This window comes from Protopterus annectens, chromosome 9.part0 (assembly GCF_019279795.1).
Source record: "Protopterus annectens isolate FY-2018-M chromosome 9.part0, PAN1.0, whole genome shotgun sequence".
Lineage (NCBI taxonomy): Eukaryota > Metazoa > Chordata > Ceratodontiformes > Protopteridae > Protopterus > Protopterus annectens.
The window spans coordinates 897221022-897245270 of record NC_056743.1 but is presented as its reverse complement, the minus strand read 5'-3'; the positions used below and the strand labels follow the sequence as shown (position 1 = coordinate 897245270).

The following is a 24249-nucleotide window of genomic DNA, read 5'->3' as shown; positions in this document are numbered from 1 at the left end:
TTCATTCAGAAAGCTATGCAAAACAAGTCCAGCGTCTCTTAGCTGCGGGTTGGCCTCGAAAAGTATCATTCTGTCTCTGTAGCCTCGTCATCTGGAAAAACATGTATATCTGAGATCCTCTGGAACCATTCAACCCATTCACTAAGCATCACCCAGACCTTCACTGCCTTCATCTAACTACATGGTTGCTCCATTTCCACTAATGGCTAAAGATCCATCATACCCACTTAGTGTGGTCCAGATCATCAATTCAGCCCTGAGAATGAATACTAGAAAACCATACATGACTTAAGTGGATTTTTTTTCTGTTTGAGCTACTTCAGAGTGCTTGGACCTCTTTACAGCTTCTCTTACATTAATCTTTGATTACCTTTCCCAGATTTTTGGCACACACCTGAGTTACTCTTCTTTGGTCAAGACCCCAGTGATGTCTTTGGCTTCTTTAAAAGTTTGCAATTCAGAACTTTATTGAGGACTAATTTCTTCATCTGACAGTATGGTCAAGAATCCTGTCCTTCCTTGAGATTTTTTATCAAGTTAAGTAAGCGTTTAGACCCCCACTTCTAAAACAGAATGGAAGTATCTGTGTTAGAAGACACTTTTCCTATTAGTCATTGTTTCTGACAGAAGTATTTTCAAGATTCAAAACATCTTTGTAAAACCTCCCAGAATGGTTTAACATCAGGAATGAGTGTCCTTGGAAACCAGTCCTGCCTTTATGCTTGAGACAGCCACTGAAACATGCCTTAACCAACACGTTGTTATCTTTCTAAGCTGTGTCGCCTGAGGTGAATACCTTGGGTGTCCCCACACAGTTTAACCAAGTCACTCAGGATAAATAGCCCTGGTCTTTAGCTCATTCTGTAATAAATAATTGAGTTCCAAAGTTGCTGTGTCTAGCCAGCTATGGTGATGTAGAGGAATGAAGGCACCTGTGGCACAGGCACCCTGAGATCAGTTATCAGCTCAGGCTACTAGTGGAGGTGGCAGCAAGGAAGACATGAACAGCAAGAGGGGAGGCATGTTGGTATGGGTGGATTGTTCAGCTAACCTTTGGTTAAGAGTGATTTCCATGCTGGGAAATACAGGATGGCTGATGGGGTGTGACTGCCATAGATAAAAGGGACATGTCCTGATATGCCACACCTCACTGTTTGCCAAGTCTGTATTAATAGAATCAGCATGTTTGGGGAGAGGGGCTAAAGAAAGCACCAGCATATTGAATATGATGGATCCTCACATGCCCCTGTTACACTGCCAGCACCTGCCAGCTCATACCCCTTAAACCCCTTTAATAGAGGTCATGAACTAATATGTATATGGGCTCCTATGGAAGGGAGACTGTCTCAACGTGAGTTATATGGGGTGGGTGGATCACTTTCAAAAGAGGGGGATGATATCAGAGCTAACAGTTGAAGAGCCTTTCATCAGAAGTGAAAGCCCAAGAAAAAAAACAAGGTACATTGTCTAAGTGGCCCACTAACTGCATCAAATTCTGTTGTAAAAATGCAAGATGACTTTGCTGTCTGGGTCTGTAGCAGAAATAACTAGAGCAATAGCTGCATGGCAGGTATTTTTAGAAAATCATCCTTGGATGATATTCGTGCAGAGGTATTTTCTCATAGTCCCAGGATGATATGCTTTGAAGTCTGTTGTACTGGTTGGCAAAATTGGACCTTGTGCCAGCATACCCACAATGCTTCTCCCCATGTCTTGTCTGACTTGGTCTGGGGAGTTCATACTGATTCTTCTATGTGCACAATGCTCCACTTTCATGTGAATAACTTGCAGAACACTGTTGGTAAAGGGGGAAAGCTAGTAGTTGGGAAAGTTTTATATGGTGAGCTGAGCAAAAGCAGTTTCAGTCCTACTGGTTGATGTGGATGGATGTACTCATCTAAATATGTCATTATGAAGAGTATTATAACTTGTGTGGCACATTCATATATTTTGTTTACCCATAAATTGACGTTTTTCTTTTCTGTGACAAGCTGGTGGGCGGATTGATAGCATAGTTTTTAGTTTTATTGCTGCAGTACTTAAGAGAAGTTTTATTACTGTTTTAGGCTTCTGTAGGTCTTTTTTTGTTGTTCCACAGTAGCATTTGTGTTGGTATAGTAGCTTTGCCTGCCTCTTCTGAACATCAAGAAATAACAAAATGTGTCATGTGATGCACTGTGTTTTAAAGCCTGTTTGACTTGTAACAGTCATGATATCAGACTGCATTACTTCTTTGTAGCCAGGGATGCCTAGCTGTAAAAAACACAAATCTGTCCAAAAGACTGATTATCCTTGTCCTCAAGGACAGTGCAGCTGTGTGATTAGTATATCTGCTGCTGCTTAGGCTTCTAACTTCATTTACCTTGCTTATTATGTACATTGTATGCAAAATTGTTTGCTACATATTCATATTCTCAGACAATTTTCATAAATGTAGGAGTCTCTTTTCAAATCGTATTAGATTTTAAGCCTAGTCATTTTTATTGTGGGCTATCTGTTATAATTAATCTATTTATGAATATTTTAATTGATTTTACTTCTGTGGTTCTGCATGATAACAAAAAGTGCTACATTGGTCTGAGCTGTAGTTTGAAATGTAACATGTTCTTCATATTGATAAACTGCCGCAGTAGCCTAAGCTATGTGGGTTATATCCTGCAAGGTTATAACAGCTGTCCAGATTCCAAATCTTCAAGGCACCTTCCACACTCCCAAACTGTTAGCTTGATGACTAAAAAGACAGGTTTGGGCACCAAGCACTTAAGTGCAAGTGCTTTCCTGCTCCCATAGAGTATACTCCTTTGAGGCTTTCAAGGATTGACAGTCAGCTTGTGCCGTTTTTTTTTTTTTTTTTTTTTTTTTTTTGCTTGGTAGTATGTTCTCTTTGGGGAAAATCCTCACTATTTAAATCATTGTTTGATAACATCTTCCTCTTCAGGAATGTTATTTTAAAGCTAGAAGATTGTTCTTTAATGGACTGTCAAAAAACTTTTAAACTATTTGTACTTTTAAACAGGTGCACTCTTTTTTTGTCAGTTTAAACACTGTTTGTAGTATTTAAACATTTTTTCTGTGGGTAAATTGTTTTTAATTTACTTTTTGGTGCGTGCAAAAGTGCTTTTTTTCTCTAAAAACTAGAAAATGACTTTTTAAAGATTACACTTTGTTTACCCTGGGAAAGAGCACCATTTTTGTCTTGAGCATGGAACGAATTATTGTTCCTCTTTCCAACCACATTAAGCCTTTGCCACCATAGCAGGTTAGCAGTTTGCCTCAGCCACAGGTGGGTGCCTCTGCTGTGGCCATTAGTTGTACCTCAGACTACTCATCTTTGATTCTGGATCACTCTTATATAGCACCTCCAGCCACTGTAGATGGGGGTTAGCCATGTCCTCTGCAGCTGTTGTGGTCACCACAGTGGGCAAGGAAGAGCCGCTCTTGTTGGTCTGGGAGAGAGAACAGGGAAGGCGTCCCTGTTTTGTCAGAATGTTGTGTCCATCCTTGTGGAAGCTGCTGCTGTCATTAATAACACTGTTGGTCCTATTCTCCTGTCAAAAAGACACAAATCTAAACATGTATCTACTATTCCTCAAATTGCCTTGGACAGGAGTAATTTACTGGGTCTGGCTCAGGATTTAATTCAGGCTATTGATCCTTGTAAAATGCATGTTAGTAAAAGAAAGAGGGTACCTCTTTTCCTGAGGAGATTTCAAGATTCTAAATGTGAACAAGAAGATAAAGGGACAGATGCAGGGTTTGCTCTTCATTTTTCTGATTCAGACTCAGAAGAGAGCTCTGTTTCTGATTCTCCCTCCGGAGATTTATCTTTCTCTGAGACTATTTCCAGAATAGGCTAGTATTTTCTGTGGGAGAACACTGAGGTTTCTCAGAAAATACTATGAGCTGTTACAGAAGAAATTCCCAGAATCTTCACCTGTTCCTTCAGTTCTGTCAGCTTTGGAGAATGTGAGGGTTATTGCCTGCAGTTTTCCTGATAGTCAACTATCTGTCCCTAAAAAGGCAGATAAAGAGTGTAAGTTCCTCAATCTTTTTTAAGTTTTTATACACACTTCCCTAACCTGAAACAGTAGCTATAGCTGTAGTTAATCCTACTGCTGCTAAACATTTAGTTAATTCCAATCCTACTCTTTCTAATAAGTATGGGCATGGTTATTGATACATATGGGAAAACTTTATCCTTCTGCATCTTTGATTTTCAGAAACATTAATTGTCAGGATCATATGTTAAGGTTTGTTTTGACTAGTTGTGAAAGTAAAGCACGAGTAATGTTTTCTCTGCAGTTTTTTTTTCTTGAGAGGAGAAATCTGCTCTACATTTAGTTTCTTTTGTTGTACAAATCAATACTTATTGTTTACAGTGTGTTTATGATTCAGATGATACTTCAAGGGCTTCGGGCACTGGTACTGTGTTGAGGAAGTTTGCCTGGCTATGTTCTCAGAACCTCACAGATTATGTTAAAATGAGATGGTAAATTCTCCTTTGGATAGAAATTTAGTTTCTGGCCCTTCTGCTGCAGAGGTGATCAAAAGGTGTAATGAGACTGATAAGTTGATAAAGGAATCTCAAGATGTTTCAACTATTAGAATTCCAAGACCAAGATAGCTGCACACTGAGTAACAGCTTGTTTCTAGCTCTCCCAGTGTGAAAGCAGAAACTCAGCAGAGAAGGCCAGTAGACTTGTGTTTATGGGTAAATTTCAATAACTGGCTAGTAAGTGCTCTGCCTGGATGCTGGGAGTAAAGAAATGCAGAAGACCTGACAAAAATCAGCTAGAAAAAGTGAGGAAGAAACACTGACTGGGAAAAGTTCTGCAACTGTTCAGCAAAAGCAATGCAGTTTTCAGACATGACTTACTATAACCTATAGGAAGATGTAAGATAAGTGCATACAGACCTGGTTCACTGAAGGAGCATATCAACACAAACAACAAAAGGCTGGAAAAAATGGAAGAAGCTTTAAACAGATAAAAACGACACAACAGCCACACGGCTAATTAAGTAAAACACTTACAAATAAAAATCGAGCCTCCAAGACAGTAAAGTTGTAGCAAACAGTTTAATACAGCACCAACAGACTAAGCATTCGCTATAAAATTCAAATGGCTTCTTCAGAGTCAAACCAATTAAGCTAAATTGTGATTATATAGTCAAGGTAATAATCAATCATTCAATTAATTACACCAGAATTAAAAAGTAGCTCAAAGCTAAGCTACATTTCTTTTACTGTTATTAAAGTTACAAACATTAAAAAACACTATAATATACATATTAGTTAAAAACATTTTCGATATAAGTAAGACAAAAAACTGTTAGTAACAGACAGCAGTAAAACTGTAGAAAGGAAAAAAAACTTGAATATAAACAACTCATATTTTTGTAGCCCTCTGTTTCAAAAAATGAGGCTATTGAAACAAATCATTCAATCCAGGTTTGCACCAGGTGTTCAGTCTAAACTGCCACTTAGCCTCCCTAATTTCCAACTCAAATTTAACATCACCCCCCCCCCCCAACATCACTACAAACCGTATCAATAACAGAAAGTACAAATCTTTTGAAATGTGGACATTCCAGAGTATGAAGATAAAGGGCACTATGGGTGTTATTTTTAATATCCGTCACATGCTTTACAGTATGGTTCCAGAGTCTCCTGATGGTCTTATCTACATAAAATCCTGGGCAGGATAGGTGCGTGGCTAAGTAGACTACCATGGTGGTATTGCAATTGCATCTTCCATGGCATCCTATGGTGCGTTACTTCCCCACTGACACTGGTGCCATCATTAATATTTCTACAAACCTTACATGCACCACATTTGTACATTAATGATCTTTGTGTAACTTTTGTTGTACCTCCACTATCCAACATATTGTTAAGGATCCTATCCCTACTATAAACTATCCTCAGTTGGAATCCTAATTTTTCTTTCATTTCTTTATCAAAGTGTACTTCCCATAAGCTTTTATACTAGCCACTAATGTTAGTGTCCCGTCATTATATTGCAGTACCAAAACATGTGAATCAAAGTTGTCCTTAGCCACTGTGCTGACCATTACACCTGCTTTTAAAATCAGTTCAAATGTAGTGGCCATTTTAATCAGAACCTCTCTCTTAATTTTCAGGAGCAACCCCAAAGGATACCCTCTGTCTTTAAACATACCTGTTAGTGAAAAAAATCTCTTTGGAAAAAAGTTCATTAGAGCCAAGATAGCCTTACCATTTGGCCTTTAACTATCCCTTTTCTTTGGTGGCAACTGTTGAAATGCAGCAACATGTTGGCATAAGTTTCTTTCCTGTGAGTAGTACTTACCAGTGTTCCACTGATAATATCTTTAGTCAGATGGATATCCAAAAAGTCAGTCTCCTTAGTATGAAATTTAAAAGTGAATTCAAAGAAGGTGGTTGTGCCATTAAGGTATTCAATGAAGTTATTCACAAGTTGTTCTCGCCCTCCCCATAATATTATGATGCCATTCAAAAATCTGACATATATCACAATATTGGCCATAAAGGCAGAGGAAAACATATATCTCTCTTCCCATTCCAAGAGAACCAAGTTTGCAAAATTTGGAGCACATTTAGCTCCCATATCCACTCCAGCTTCCTGACGGAAGAATTCACCTTCAAAGATCATGTAGTTATTTGTCAAAACCACCTCCATGAGTTCCACTAATAAATTAATTTTATATTGGTCAATAACCTTACTAGCCAACAGGCTTTCTTGAAAAAATTCCAACCCCTCCTTATGAGGTATTACTGAGAACAGGTTGACCACATCAACAGCCAAGAAACTATAGCCTGTGTTGCCAACATTAGCTTGTCTCAGCAATTCCAAACAGTGCCACGAATCTTTTAAAATATGGGTTGCCTCCCTAACTACTGGGTTAGCATAAAAGTCCACATATGCTGCAATAGGGTCAGTCTTGACCCTCATGCTGCTACAATAGGTCGAAATGAGGGGTTGTGGGTATTTTTATGCGTCTTCGGTATTCCAAATATAACTGAGATCATCGGTGTCCCAACGGTTAAATATTTGACATGATTTACATCTATAGAATTTTGAAATGGCATCAAACAGTTTTTTAATATTTGAAACTTTAATAACATTAAAATAATGTAGCTTAGCTTTAGGTTACTTTTTATTTCTGGTGTAATTGGTGACTGTATAATCACAATTTAGCTTAACTGGTTTGACTCTGAAGAAGCCATTTGAATTTTATGGCAAAAGCGCTTAGTCTGTTGGTGCTGTATTAAACTGTTTGCTACAGCTTTACTGCCTTGGTGGCTCAATTTTTTTTTATTTGTTAGTGTTTTACTAAGCTTTAAGCAGATATTCAGATGAGATGATAAAGCTGCAAAAATCAGAGGCTGAAATGAAGAAAAGGCTGGCTGAATATGAGACTGCTCAGGAAGAGATATTTTAAAAAATAATAGAATTAGAGGACAGAACACACAGCCTGAGATTTTCAGCTATACCAGAGAAGCTGGAAAGAACAGACTGCATTCATTTTATGAAAGCACATATAAATGGATTGGTGTTCTTTAGCAGGAGTTGTTAGTTGAAAGGTATATTGTGTGTACACTCGAAACCTGGCTGTAAGAAAGCAACTTAGACATTTAATAGTAAAGATACAATCCTACTAGCAGAATGAGTTGATTCTGACAAAACTGTGGCAGAAGAACAAAATACTGAAAGTGGGAGATGGCAGAGTATTTGTGGAGAATTGCCTTGTGTACAATGAGTAAATTCATTCCACTATTCAGAGAATGTTGAGATGCAGATGTGAGATTCAAACTTTTTTATCCAGCTGTCTTTTACGGTATTCTTCCCTGGAGGGACAAAATCATTTTTTTGATGAAGTATATGCTAAGGACAGAATACAAGTGTTTATCCAACAAAAAGTGAGCTGTGAAACAGAAGGACATTCTGCTTCTTATTCCTCCGGTAATAAAGACCATAGAGACTGTACCTGTGAAACCTTTTCAGTATTTCAAATTGAAATTGTTGGAGAGAAGGAAGGGAGCATTAGAGTTGACTAGAAGAATCGACAGTACGTTGAAAATGAAGCAAAGACAGGATGTGGGCAATGGAGAAGAACAGTAATAAAACCAGTGACTTAATGTGGATTGCATTGCAATAATTATAGTTATGAAATATGACATAACAAGAAATTTTGGAAATGCTGGAAATTTTCAAAATTTCTTGGATTTGTGGGGGACTCTAAAGCATATCCCCTACTTCATTCCATTAATGTTTGGAAAAATGCTTTGGAGAGGGGAAGAGAGGGGAGAAAGCTAAGTAAAGAAAATGCCTTCTTAATAGAACTGTATTTGTAGTGCATGGTTTTCTTCTCATGCTATTTTTAAGTGTAATGGGGAGTGTAAACAGGTGTTTTTCTTTTTCTCCCCTCTTCTGTCTTTTTTGTACAGTTTTGAGAAATATAGACAATGCAATGCAAAAAAAAAAGAGAGCCTGGTTAACAAGGCGAGACAAAGTTAAAATCAGTGTGTGTTTTTTTTATTTTTGCATGGGGAAATGACTGGCTTAAGGACCTTAGAATGATTAGTTTTCAGACAGCACAAGTAAATGAAAAAGAATATTGAATATTATGAGGCTTTTTTCTAGTAAATGCATGTATACTAAGTAGTAATTCTGCAGCTGGTCTTCACGTCTCCATGGAGACAATTTGATGAAGAGAAACTGGCAACTGTCTGGTGGAAGGGGATTAGCTGAGGGAAAAGAAAAAAAACAGAGAAATTGACTAGGACATAATGTTCCCTGAACACAGTGTGTGTGTGTGGGGGGGGGGAGTTCCCAGCTGTGAGAGCTTTAAAGATAACACAAAACTAATTAGACTTGAAGTAAAGTTTTCTCAGTTTTTTTTAAATGCAATGGGGATACTATGATAAGCAGGTGCTTTTTTCCCTTTTTCTCCCTTCTCTCTTTTTCTTTGTTCAGTTTAAAGAAATGTAGGCACTGCATTGAAAACAAAAGAGAGAGGAAGAGTCTGGTTAAGAGAGTATGACAAAAGAAAAATCAGTGTGCTTTTTCCCATTCTTGCATAGGGAAATGACTGGGTTAAGACACTAAGCATTATCCAGTAACAAATTTATTGCAAAGCATGTTGGAATAGAATATTGAATATAATACAGCTTTTTTTGGTAAACAAGGGTACCCTTAGTAGTTTTGCATCTGGTTTGTGTGTCACTAGAAGACTATTTGATAAAAGAAATGGCTTGGAGAAAGTGTTTTCTGAAAGCATTCAAGTATTATCTCATCTGGGAGAGCTATAAAGATAGCCAAAATCAAATAGTGCTTAATAATAGCACAGGCTGTGCTATGCGTCTTAGCATGAGTTACTTTTCTTTCTAGTTAATTCTAGCGTGTCTGTGTGGCTATCATCTTAGAACTTTTGTTCTTATTAGGAAGCAAAATCTTCACTTTTTGAAGAAGTACATAGTTTTGTGTTTTAAATTAAAAGGTTTTTAGGAAGGGTTTTTTGTTCTGTTTGAAGGTTTTCAAAAAAAAAAGTTATGTAAAATGTAGCATAGGCACAAATGGATATAACAAGAAACAACTGTATAAAAGACCAGTGTGCCAAACAGTATATGCGTGTAACATAAAATGTGGAACTAGACATTTAACAAAAAAGCAGTTCTACATAAAAGGTGGTAATAGTAACCATATAAGAAAATGAGCTTTCTGTAATGTCTTTCTATCTGAATTGTTTCACAGATAAATATAAAGAAAGAGTAGTAAACTATACTTAAAAATGTAGAGGAAAGAACTGAACATGTGAATTTGATAAAGAAAGGTTTTCAGGATGGTTATTCAGTGGAATACCTGGGACAAAGGAAAAGAAGAGTACTTATATTAATTGCAAGAGGAGCTCCAGTAGTGATAGATGAGGGAAAAAAAGATAATGGAAGATGCATGGTAAGGGGCTACTGGCTAGGGGGAGGATTACACTGGCATGCATTTACATTCCACCTAAAACTGCTATAATGGAGCTTAAGAAGATTCTGGGAGAAATAATCAACTTTCAGCAAGGGATATTACTTCTAGGTGGAGACTGAATTTGGCTTGCAACAGTGAAAATGTGTCTGCAGGGCCTAGAAGGGAAAATATAACAAAGGAGGGTAGATTTTTGAAGAAATGTTGAAAATGTTTGGCATGGAAGATGTGAATTCACTGCTTGGAGTTTGGAGTGCATTTACATACTATTCACATAGATAAAAACTGGGCTAGGCTAGATAGATTTTATATCTCACAGGAACATTTGTATTTAATTGAAGGTCTTTGAAATCACCCAATAACTATGTTGGATCATACACCAATAACAACTAAAATAAAAACACAAAGTAATGAAATAAAAATGAGACAATAGCGCTTTCCCACTTATCGGTTCAAAAGATAGGAATTTAAGAAATGGGTTTTGGAATTAATTCAGGAGCTACTAGAGAAGATAGAATTTTCTTCTGAAAATATAGCTAGGGAGTGGGATGAAAAAATAAAGTGGAGTTTAAAACTAGGGTGGAAGTAAAGGAAAGGGAGATATGGTTAAGAAGTAACAAGAATTATTTAGAGAGACTGACAAATGTTAAAGTATTGCAAAATAGGAGGAATCTCTCAGAACAAGAAAAGGAGCAACTACAGAATGCTAAACAGAAAGTAAGGGATTACCTCAATAATATATGCACGAGTTTAGAAAGATTGCTCTTAAGCTACTGTTTTTTGATGATAATTCTAGAGCACAAAAACTTTTAGCACAACGACTCAGGTGACAGAAAGTGGAAAGGGCTGTCACCAAGCCTAGGGAACCTATAACAAGGAAGATAGCAAGAGATCCTGTAGAAATATTACAAATATTTTGGAAATTTTATGAAAGTTTGTATACATCAGAAATATGAAAATCAAGAAAAGGTACAAATAGAAATGTTTATGGAAGAATTAAATATGCCAGGGTTAGAGATAGATGAAACTCAATTACTTACAGGATAGGAAGATATGAGATAAAAATGCTTATGTGTAACCAATCTACAGGAAAGTTCCCCAGGAATAGATGGTATTCCTGTGGATGTTTGGAAGTTAGGAGGGAAAAAACTGATAAAGATCTGGAAGGTTTTGTTTATCCTGGAAGAAGGTGGTGGTAACTATAATACCTAAAGAGGATAAAGATCCGTCAGATGCAGCTTCATACAGGCCCATTTCAATACTAAACCATGCTTATAAAGTGTTTGTCTATAATGGCAAAAGTGATACCAAAATTGATAGATATGGATCAGTGTAGTTTTGTGAAGGGGAGGCAAACATTTGACATACTTAACAGAACATTGATGATCCAGAGGGAAGCAGAATGTAAGAAAATACCACTTTTATTGGTGGGTCTTGATGCAGACACAGCATTTGATAGCGTAGACTGGGACTTCATGAGCAGGGCAATGGAAGCATTTGCTTTCCTTGATACAATTATAAGGTTGATTAGGAGTAAATATGACAGATTGGAGGAGAAAATGAAAATGGGTGGGTTCCTCTCTGATAACGTCTGCTTGAGTAGGACCAGGCAGGGTTGTCCACTTTCCCCTTTGTTGTTTGCATTATATTTAGAACCACTGGCAAAGAAAATAAGGGTCTCACAAATTCAAGGATGTAATTGGTATGGTAGTCAGGAAAAGCTGTCTCTATTTGCAGATGATATTATTTTATAGATGACAAAACCAGAAAGGGACATTGCAGTGTTGCGGAACATTGTACTATAGTTTCACATCTCCTCGGGATACAAAATTAATAAAGCTAAAACAAAGGCAATAGTAGTAAATTGTATGTACCCACATACGAATTGTGCAACAATATCCATATTTATGGGGAAATGTTAAAATTAAGTATTTAAAAGTATGGATTAGAAATGACTGTGTTGTGGTAGATAAGGATATGTGGGAAGAAAATAAACAGATGATAATACAAAAATTGAGAAACTGGAAGCTTTGTTATAGGATATGGATACTAAGATACAAACAATTAAAATGTTTTAGTCCCTTTAGTCTTATACACAGGTCAGGCATACTTTTATCAACCACAGGAGAAGCTGCTGATAGCAATTACAAAAGAGTTGAAGGAACTTATCTGGGAAGGGAAGACAGCAGGGATCAAGTGGGATAAGCTGATTCTTCCAACAGAACATGACTGACTAGGATTACCCAATTTGAGGGGTATTTTAGAGAAACACAGTTAAAGCTGTTGTACATAGCACAAGCAGAAAATTATAATTCTAAGTGGAAAAGAATGATGATGATACAGGGAGGAAACTCAAGAAATAAGGAGAGATTGGGATTTTGGATGAAGACTCTTAAGGATAACAACAAAAATCATAGAGAGTATTGTATTCATAAAATAGCAGGGAGTATTCTAAGAACTAAACCAGCACAAGAATGTAAAGAACAGATTCTGCCCCTAGGGATGACTGTGGTTAGGGATACAGATAATAGGGAAGAGGGGGCTGGAATTTATTAGAGAAAGTTGGCAAAGGAACCCAAGTATTGGGATCAAACAACTAGAAAGGGAAAGGTAATAGAATGGGAAGAGGCCAATAATTTATTTGGACTGCAGGTTGAAAATTGCCTTCCTATCAAGGATTAATATCAGAGTATAGACAAAGAGAAAGAAATAGGGGGTCCTAAATGAAAGACCAGCATATAAAAAGGAATAATTAATAAAGCATATAATATATTGCATGATAATTATAATAATCAATCAGAGGAGCTTAGAAAGGATTTGGAAGAGAGACTGGATAAGCAATTCACAAAGAGACAATTGGGGTATATATGTATATCTCCCAAATATGCAACAAAGTCTAGAAGATTTGCGATCTTTGCCTGGAAGTGTTTACATAGATATTTTTATACCCCAAGTAGACTCCAAAGAATATTTCCTCAGGTGGATAGCAAATGTTAGGTATGTGACGGGCAAGAAAGAGGTAGCTGGGAACATTTTTGAGAGAGTAATGAGCTGGCCGACTTTAGTGGTTCCCTGTAGACCGCTCTGTCAGAGATTTTGGGTGCGCAGATTGGATTGACTGGCGAGATGTTTTTTTAAGCAATGATACAGAATCGGAATTGTCTAGACATAGTAAACCCTTGCTGAGTCTAAATGCGGTGGCTGCCAAAAAAGAAATTACTAGAAAATGGAAATCGAAGTCTAAACCAACTTTACTAGTAGTAGTAAATATAGTAACAGCGATAAAACAACTGGAATTAAGATCTTTAGAAAAAGGAAGGAGCAAACTACATAGGAAAAAATGGGAATTGTGGGAACAACATATGCAGAGAAGGAACGAGGTTTAAGCGGCATGATTTGAATGAGCCATATAATGCTTAACTGACTGACTTGAATACATTATAAGTGATGTATAATGCTTGCAACTACAGTTGTTTCAGTGGTGTCTATTATGTACACTATTTGCAACTAAAGTGGTGTCATTTTGTTTGTTTTTCATTTATATAAATGTAATATTGCCTATGACATATGTGATAATTTAATAAAGATGATTAAAAAAAAGATTTTTCAGCTATCCTTTTCCAAATTTTTAAGGGATTCTCTAACCTGTCATTCATTTTTAGCAAAAACAAAAATACAGTCTCAGCAAAATGCAGGCAAACTGATGTTTAAGAAGAAATGACAAGGACGTTCCAAAATGAATTCAGGACCCCCCCCCCCCAAAAAAAAAAAAACATGGACAGTACAAGTCAGAATGACTGTTTAAGGGACCTTGTCAGCCCCCACCACCACCACCATGGATCTCCTTTTCCCTTCCAGAAAGTCTGAATCTCTACTTTTCCCTTTGGCTACAGATAGCTTCATACAAATGGGTTCTGAAGATAAGAAGCATAGCTAAGGCAGGGTGAGGGGGGTATTTTCCCTAGATGCAAAATGTTAGAGGGTATGGTCAGCCAATCTTGATTGCTCTTTAATGCATACTGGCTTTTAAAAGCATTGCATTTGCGATCAAACCTGTGTGGTCTAAACTGTAACAACTTGTTAAATGTTAATACCAGAGTCTTAACTGTAGCACCTGCTTGATACATTACAACATGTGTTGTGGTACAATTTAAAATATATTTTTTTTATCATCAAAAAATGTGAGGAAGGAGTTGGAGGGAGGGTGCAGAAACTGAACTTGATTGGCTGTTGGGCAGGAGGGAGCAAACTTTTTTGCTCTTCAGTGAAAAGCTGTTGTGGGGGTGATAGGTAGGTAGTGAACAGTGGATGCACTGCAGTATTTCTTGCAGAAGTCTTTTTTTTCCCCTTTGGCTCTTAAGGGGTGGGGTGCAACATTGTGAGACTGGCACAGGGTGCTAGTTGAACTAGTTATGACTCTGCTAAAGATCATTCATTAAGGTTACAGATGGGAATGGGAAGTAATTCCTCATCCACCAGACCAGACTCTTATTTTCACCTACCCTTCATCACATGCTGTCCCAACGAGTGATAGAAGCAGTGCCTCCTTCCCAGCTGGGAAAAGGTTTTTATTCAAGTATGTTTTTACTGCCAAAGAAAGAAAGTGCTTGAAGACCAGTTATGGATCATTCTTTCTTAAACCTATTTGTGATAGTGCCCAAGTTCAAAATTCTGTCACTTTACAACCTGTTCCCTCTATTTCCTCATTCAAGTTTCCTAGTAACTCTAGATTTAAAAGATGCTTATCACATCCCTATTCACCAAGACTTCAGGCTTTTTATGACTCTCTGTGTCTGTATCATATTACCAGCTCTCTGCCTTTCCCTTTGGACCATCCACTGCACCAAGAGTATCTCACTCCAGTTGTAGCCCATTGCACATTACAAGGTATCACATATTTAGACAACTTGCTTACCTTAGCAGAGTCATCTTCTAAGTGTCAGGAATCTCTCCCTCTCTTAGGGAGAGAGATCTCTTTCACAGAGAACATTCACAAGTCTCTTTTGACTCCTTCACACAGGATTGTGTTCCTGGGATATCAGCTAGACGCCTCACTTTTAAAGAGCATTTCTGCAGGAGAAACAAAAATAGATCTATGTCTAGATTTATTTCTGAGGTTTTCCACTCAGACAAGGGTCACTGCAAGGGGATACCTCAGGATTTTGAGTGTCATGGCATCTGAGTCTCATCATCCACCCTGGCAAGACTCCTTATGAGAAAGGTGCAGTGGTATCTGAAGTCTCATTGGTCCCAGCACCAACATCCCTTGTCTTTACCAATCCCATTGCTGGGGTGCGTCAGAATGGAGATCATTTGGTGGAGACAGCAAATATTCTCAAATCCTGGTCTCCCCTTCTCCCTCCCTGTTCCAAAGCAGTCAGTCATCACAGACTTTTCGGACTTTGCTTGGGGAGCAGTTTCAGCAGGGCTAAAAGTGCAGGGTTTATGGGACATCAGGGACAGGTGCAACTACTTAAAAATAAGAGAGATGCCTGTCCTGATCAAGATACTCAACTCTCTGAATCATCTTTGATCCCGATATCAGCAGGCAAGGGAGAAGCAGGTCATATACCCTTTGTAGACTAGCCATGTTAGCTTGGGATACAGCTTCAGACCACTGCCTCACTTTGTAAGCATTCTTGCATTCTGTGAGAGCAAAATTGTGCAGTCGAGATCAGGTGGGTTTCCAAGATTTGATCTGTTTGTAGGGAGTTTCCTTTGCCTCTTCTCTTAACAATCAGCTGGCAAGATTATGCTCCAGGACTCCATGCAAGAAGGCTTGGAAGACTGATACATTTTCCTTTCTTTGGACTGAAATATTCCTGTATGTTTTTCCAACCCTCCCACTAATATCCAGGGTGCTTATGAATATTCAGAACAAGTCCTCCAAGATCATTGTTGTGTGTCTCTTCTGGCGCAGGCAACAGCGGTACTCACTTCTTTTGGAAATGGCCAGGGGCAGTTGCTACAAGCTTCCTCACAGAATGGATCTGCTCACACAAGATACACCTCAACCCCAATCAACTTCAGTTGGCTGCCTGGATGATAAGGGATTAATTCCCTTTAGGTACCTAAATGAAGTTCCACAGAAACCTTTATTGCATAGGTAAGCGCTTTCGCAACCTCTCTTGGTTGCTTCCTCTACATATATGTTTTTATCTGATTTAAAAGAGTGTGTCTCTCTTTTAATCTGGAAAGCGTTGGAGTCTTGTATTCTTCACGGGGATTGGTGGGTCTTGTGTGATGTGTGTTATAAAAAGGGGATAGTTTTTAAGCATGTTTGTTTTGGTCTGAGGAAGCAACCCGGAGAGGTTACGAAAGCGCTTACCTATGCAATAAAGGTTTCTGTGGAACTTCATTTGGATTTTTACTTGGATTTTGGCTTCTCCTTGGTTTTAGTGTTTGGAACATTTTTTCTTTTACATTGGACTTTGTGTTTGTTCTATCACTCAGCAGACAGGACTTTTCCTTTTTCATTATCCCTTTAGGTACCTGTTTACTGAGGGCATGCAGCAGGTTGTAATGAGGGGCAGAAAGCCTGCCACTAGAAAATCATTTATTAGCAAATGGAAAAGGTTTTCTAGTTGGTGCCAATGATGTAACAAGCACCTATTCAGGGCTAGTCATTCTCTGGTTTTACAATATTTGTATGAGTTACTAACTTATAGCCTTTCTTTCTTCTCCATCAGGGTTCATTTATCAGCCATGTCTGCATTTCTGCCCGTGGATCCTCCTCTTTCAATGCATTCTAATGTTAAAATGTTTTTGAAAGGGATTTTACATGAGACCTCCAAGAAAACTAGGGGCCCCTCCTTGGGATCCTACTTTTGTGTTAGAGAAGCTAACTAGCTAACTCTTGCTCCGTTTGAACAGTCTGACATGGATGACTTCAGTTTCTTAACATGAAAAATGGTTTTATTGATTGTTTCTCTGCAAGAAGGTTGTCTGAGTTGCAAACTCCTATGGTAAGTCAGTACTGCCTCATTTTCCACAGGGACAGGGTTTCTTTAAGAACTAATCCCTCTTTTATCCCTGAAGTAGGATCAAAGTTTAATTTAAGCCAGACTGCCTCCATTTTCTTTCCTGAACCTGAAAATGAGGGAGAAAGGATACTCCATACCTTAGATGTTCACAAATAACTCTGGTACTATCTTGACAGAACAAACATTTTCAGATCTTCAGATCAATTATTCATTTCTCGTGAAGCTAAGAAAAAGAGACAGTCTGTGTCAAAGCAGACTGTTTCTCAGTGGTTGTCTGAGGCTGTTACCCTTTGTTATACTCATTGTAGCAAAACTATTCTGGGCAGAGTCAAGACCCTCTAAACAAGGGTTTGGTTTAATCTGTGGCTTTTTGGAAAGTGTTGGATACCGGAAGTAGCAACTTGGTCCTCTGTACATACTTTCACAAAGCACTGTAAGATTGACTCCCTGTCTAGATAAGGTTTTGCTAGGACCGTTCTCAAGGAGCTCCTGGATTCTTTTCTTTCTACTTCCTAAAATTTTTAAGCTATGATAATCTACCAATGTAGCTTAGGCTACAGCAGCAGTGATCAGTATGAAGAATATAATAAAATTTTGTAAGTAATTTTTCCGTAACAGTAGATGTTTGAATGGTCACCACTGCAGTATCCACTTCCTCCCTCCATCCCACTGGTTTCTTAGTGTGTTGTTTTTGCGATGGCATGCATTTTTATTTTTTGTTGTTCCTAACATTTTTCTTTCAAGGCCTCACTCTACCATTCTGTATTGGCATGAAAGCTCTGTCTTGTCTTTTTAGTCAACTTGTCTTTTTAGTCAACTCAGCTCGAGCTGACTAATGGTTTGGGCACATGAAAGCTGGCCGGATGATATCCCCTTGCAGGATATAACCCAGAGAGCTTAGGCTAATTGCAGCATTGATCATTTGAACATCTACTGTTATAGTAAGTTTACTTACACAGCTGTACTTTCTCAGAATTTGCAGGTTGTTCTAAGATGCAGTGTGAGTCACAGAAGGCTCAGTGTGTTGGCTTTTGGTTGATGGAAGGAGGACATTGCATGGATTTATAAATCTTTTATGAGTTTTGTATGTATCCGTGGTCTCTTTAAAAGTGAGGCCATGCCATTATAAGGCGTAATTGAGGCTCTGTTGTTATGGTGTGTACCTTGTACAACTGTATTGGTTATCCCTGAATTGCACATGTGTGGATACTGCATATAACATGAAGTTAGTAAAAGTTGACAAGAATGTTGGAAAAAAATTATGAAGCCAAAGAATGATGTTTGTAACAGGCTGTTTAGAACCGGTACAGAAGAGTATGTTCCAGTAGTCCTCTGACCTAGACTGTAATTTATTCTTTCTTGTTTTAGCTTCTCCCCCAGGGACCTGCAACCTACAGTGCTTGAATGGTGGCAGTTGTATTCTAAATGCTCGCAGACAGCCCAAATGCAGATGCCAACCCCTGTACATTGGAGAGAAATGTGAGACTGATCAGTGCAGAGATTATTGCCAGAATGGTGGGACCTGCACAGCATCCCCAACGGGTAAGCCATACAGTTTTCTGAGTTTACAAAAGCTTCTTCATAATACTAATATTCTCTTATTTGTGTTGATGTATTGTGGTTTTGATCATTACAAATGTATTTTGTCAGTCAGGCATAAAGAATCGTAGCGCAGCCCTTTTTCTGTTGGCTGCTGTGGTATGGCAGCAGAGCACACTGGAGTAAGGGTAGAAGTTCATGGTCCACAGTGATCACAAATAAAAACATTTACATGGATTTATGGCTAAATAACAGTACAGCAAAGGTGTTCAGAAGGACAGATGACAGATTACATTAGACATAATGTGTATTGTTTCATATATCTGTGTTTATTGAATACATTGTATTTACACAGTTATGTGAGAATAAGTCCTCTGTTTATGGCAGATATTTGTGCTGTAACAAACTCTGCAACTCATGTCTGATTTGCTGCAAAGTGCTATGTTACTGGACTTGCTGAGGTAGGAGATCTGAAGTATTTTGTGGTAACCAGATACACAGCTGCAGAGCTGTACAACATAAAAAAATGTGTAGGACGTTACTATCTATTGAGTTGTTTATGAGTATGAAAGAGACATGATTAGCAAGCCATGTTGCTTTGCCAGGGCTGGTCTGGACCTGTCCCCCACTAGGCTTTCAAATACTGGCTAAAATTTTATCCTTCCCAGTAGAAACTTTTTAGGTAATGCCAAATTGACAAACTTACCAACATAGCAAAATCAACTCAAGTGAACTTCAGAAGCCTAAATAAAAAAGCTAAACTCCATCCAAGCCTTCCTCATCCTAGAGAATGTAGACATTTGTGCAGTTACCGAAACATGGTTTAAAGCTGTAGAGAGTATCCTAGCTGAAAGATTTCAGTGCCTTCCAGACTTTGACCATTAGTTGTACAGACAAGGGACTAAAGCTGGAGGTGTCTCGATCTACATTAATAACAAGCATACCTCTAGGGTAGTTCAACAGTATTATGTGCTGGAGTTTCTCCCTGTGCAGTCCACCTTGGATAAAATCCCATACCCCATCCTAGCAAGATATAGGTCACCCTCTGTGCCCCACGAAAATCATAGCACATACATAAGCATATTGGAGACACTCACCATCCAACCTAACACTTTACTCATGGGGACTTTTATTATCCATCTATAGACTGGGAATCCTACACGGACCCAAATCCTCAGAGATTCATGGACTTCATAAGTACAAGCATCCTTAGCCACTTAGTGCATATACCCTCTTGAAGTTCCAACATACTGGACCTCATATTCACAAATATGGAAGAATGCAGCACCACCACCAATATCACATCCTCCCTGGTAAGGTGTGACCATAAAGCTGTTTCCTTCAAAATGCAATTCAACTCATTAAACCTAGTAAACCCAGTAACAGTTAAGAGCTATTTCACGGCAAACTACCTTTTATTAAGTGATAGTTTGTTAAAATTCAATGCCCCTTCCCCCCAAATCCAGAACACACAGCAGCCTGTGCAGAATTGTTCACAGAAACTCTGCACAACCATCTGAATGGCTGTATAGAGGCTGCTGTAATGACCAGAATTAAGCGCAAAGCTAACTTCAAAAACAAACAACCCTGGTGACATCCCAGATTAAACAGGTTATACAACAGAAGGAAAAAAATCATGGCTAAAATCAGGAAGTGTAACTCCCATAAAGATACAAACTCTGTCATCAAAATAAACAAGCAGCTAAGAGGCCTTATTAAATTAAATAAGTCCAATTTTAAGGTCAGTATAAACTCCCAGGCAAAAGACAACCATAAGGCCTTCTTCAGCTATAATGGAAACCTCAAAGGCAGCAGCACACAGCATTGTGCTAAACCTGAGCCAGGCAGTGTAGTCAGTCTGTTGGCTGACAAATTTCAGTTCCAACTTTACCCCAACTCATCCCCAGCCACCTCCCAAGAAGTGCTTTCAAACATACAGAACATGTCCTGGCTGCAGTCGCTAAGGTCAAGAATGCAGCCTCAGTGAGCCCCAGTAATATCCCAGGATGCCTCAAGAATAGTCTAAAACATGACCTGTCAGGGCCACTGAAGTTACTATTTAACTACAGTCTTCAAACAGGCTTTGTACCATGAGAATGGAGAGCTGCAACTGTCATCCTGCTATAAGAGTGGACCATCAACAGATCCCAGAAACTAGAGACCCATTAGTCTAACTAGTCTTGTATGCAAAGCCATGGAGTTATGGAAGTGATCAGCAAAGATTGGAGACCTTCAGACACTGGATCCATCCCAGTTTGGTTTTGTCAAAGGAAGGTCATGCCTACTGAACCTGGTGGACTTCTTTGAGGAGGCCACCAAGGCAATAGATGAGGGTAAAACATTGCGTACTGCCTACCTTGACTTGGCTAAGGGTTTGATACAATACACCACTGTGGCATTTTTAATAGACTTCCAGAATTAGGCATAAACCCATATATAATCCACTAGATAGCTAATTGGCTCACATATAGGACCCAGGAAGTTAAGATTTGTGAGACCACCTCTTCAAAAGTCAAAACTAATGTCAGGGGCTTCTGGCTGACCAAGTTTGCATACGATTGCAAGTTGGAAGCAATCATAGAATCCCCCCAGGACACAAAACCTTGATACAAAGAAATGCATTATAGTACATTTTGGGAAGTTGGCCATCCCAGGCACTATGTCATCAATAAAACACGCCTAAGATTTGACCCCCACTAGTCGGGGATCTAGGAACACATGTAGACAGTAACCTGGCCTTTGACCAACATATATGACCTTCGACCAACATATGTCAAAGTTAGTAAGGAAATCCTTCTACATATGGCATCAAAGTCCAGGGAAGTCATTATACCCCTATACTCTGCCTTCATCAGACCCGTTATTGAGTTTAACGCCCTCTTCAGTATGCACCTGACCAGGCACATGCAGCAATTGGAATGCCCACAAACGTTTCTTACAAAAAGAATACAAGGCATAAACACAATGTGTTTTTGCAGATTGTCTCAATGTCCTATCTCTGTACTCTGTCTCCTACAGACTACTGAGAGTTGATCTATGCCTGGCATACAAGGTATCCCTGGACCCTGCTCTGATGAACCTTTTGCACATCCTCAAAGCAAGCACTGTTAGAACTTCTAGATCTAAGTACTACATTTTGCTTGCAACATAAATAGGATGTGTTGGAGAGACAGATAGGTATCTCAGAGAATTCCTTTTCTCTGGAACAGGCTCCCCATACATGTGAAACAAAGTCCCTCCCTAACCCTTTTTTAAGTGTAACTTGGAGTATTGGACGGGAAAATTGAAAATTCTCCCCTGGTCTGGCACCCACTTTTCTGATGGCCAGAGGCAGTCAGTAAATCATGTAACTTGTAGGACTCATTTGGGTGGCATGGCTAGGCTTATAAAGGCCCTAGTGGTCGTTGGCCTGGAATACACCTATGAACCAAGTGCCATAGACATTGTGGAAGTGGAAGTATTGATCTAGGTATGCAGTACTGAGCCTAATCAGTTACATGATGTATATCGAGTCACATCGGAACATACTTTTTTTATTTTCATTGAAACTTCTTTACAACACACACGTGCACATTTCTGAAATGACCAGCAAAGGAACGTGAAAGAAAAAGAGGAAAGAAAAGAGAGAGAAATGGTGTCTAAAATAAGAATAACAACTCTCATACCTGTATATTATAGTAAGAAAAGTAAACATTAATTTGCAAGTTCCACTGGTAATAAATATAAGCATAGTATAGTGTCCACTACTTAACCATAGACAAGTCAGGTGTTGGAGAAGCCTTCCATTTCTCACGTTTGAAATGCTTTGTTACCACTGAAGCTAAATCATCATATCATATATTATAAGGGAATCCTTGTAACCTGTCAGTCAGCACAACAGTAGAGGAAAATTTGGTATTTATTTGCACTTTTGTGGTTATTCATTTATGTGTATACTTCCAACAATAAAGAACTGGAGGACAGTTCCAACAACAATGCATTAAGTGTGCATTATAACTTTGGCAGTGTCAGTGCTGGTTATTAGTAGTCATGTTCATCAATCAGAGTCAATTGGGAGAATAATGAATTCCTTTTAAAGTCTTGCATTGAATCAATGTATTTCTAATAGTGTTACATATGTTCTTTAACTTTCTAATCCATAATTCTATGAGTAATTCGATTTGTAATGCATTTTCCAATTTTCTTTCACCAACATAAGTAGAGTTAGGGTCTAGCTTTAATACAACGGACGTCTCTTTCTTTTTTGCATGCAATTTCATATCTGTTGTTATCCTGGTTAGCTGTTGAAAATACTTCCTGTATTTTGTAAAACAGAAGGCTTAATAAACTCTGCTCACAGAGCTCAATAAAAGTTATATGGGCAGTCTATGGCAACATATATGTATTTATAGGGAAAATTATATTACTGTGTGTTTCCATGGAATGTTGACATAGAAAAGAGGAATTAAATCAGTATATGGAAAATAATGAAGATGTACTGTGATCTTTGAAACAATGATTGTGGGATTGGACAATTTCAGTCTACAATAGTGCTTTCAATTAATTTGTAAGCTCAATCATTTTGTATTTTTCACTCTTTGGAATGGATAAACTTCTTTGTGGGAAGGAGGACACTGCTCATGTAATCCTCTGTGAAATGGCTGTCCATAAAAAATTATGAGTAACAGTTTTCAGTTAATTGTGCTAAATGTATATATCTATATAGCTATATTTATCTCTCTCTCTCTATATATATATATATATATATATATATATATATACGTGTGTGTGTGTGTGTATATATATATATATATTAGTCACGGTTCCTAATTATGAAAAAAAATATTCTATTTAATGAGTTACGTTTTTTTTTTCAGTTTTCTTGAAAATGTTGAAATGTGTGATCACCCATCCACTTATCCAGACAAGTTTTAAAGGTTGCTAGGGAAGTATTCTGCTTCATAGGGAAGCCTGTTCCAGAAACAAGGAGTACATTGGTTTTAAGTATCTGCCATGTCATCTGATATTGTTATAACTTTAGGTCTCTAGAAAGGGTGTTTGCTTTACCATCACTTCTATTTAGATAAATAGCACAGAAAGCTTAGCACAGATCACACCTCAGGAGTATATCTGACACTGAGTTAGAGGGTCAGCTTTTAGTATGTCAGAGTTACTAAGAATACTCGGAATAAAGATCTTTTTAGTGAGGGAACACTGAAATGTCTCAATGGTTGAAGTGCTTGATGTACACACCAAAGGGTATATTATATTCATTGATGAGTGTACTAAGGGATGAATAAAGTTTAACTATAACTACTTTGGACCTTGAGGAGATACCACAACGTATAAGGTGTGCAAGGTAGAGGGATTTTTTTAACTATGAAGTAGATGGTGGTGGTCGAAGCAGAGTCTGTTACCAACATGTGTACCAAAGTCCTTGATGAATGGGTTAAATTTAAGTGGAATGTTATCTTTATGGTAAGCACTAGTGATGCTGAATTTTCCAAAGGAAACAATGCTACCTTTCTTGGTGTTGAGAGCAAGCCCATGATAAATGTACCTAACATTTGTTTGGGCTAGCCCTTGCTGGAGAATTTACAGCATTAGTATTGGATTTTATAACCATCCCTTGTGTACAGTTAGCATCAACCATGGTTAGCCATAATCCCTTGATGTAGATTGTTTTGCATCACAGAAATATAAACCGAAGTGGAGAGGACCCAGGGCAGAGCCTTGTGGGACATCACTGGTGACATTTTTCTGTCTACTGCAGA

The 24249-nt window shown here is 38.2% G+C and overlaps 1 protein-coding gene across 1 annotated transcript in view; it reads left to right on the top strand.

Moving 5' to 3' along the window:
- The window catches only part of LRP1 (LDL receptor related protein 1), a 2772300-nt gene that overhangs the window by 2628740 nt on the left and 119311 nt on the right, over positions 1-24249 (top strand). Inside the window, exon 82 of the mRNA XM_044083629.1 lies at positions 18326-18499. Within this exon, the coding sequence (XP_043939564.1) occupies positions 18326-18499 (174 nt within the window). The remainder of the gene's footprint in view (positions 1-18325; positions 18500-24249) is intronic.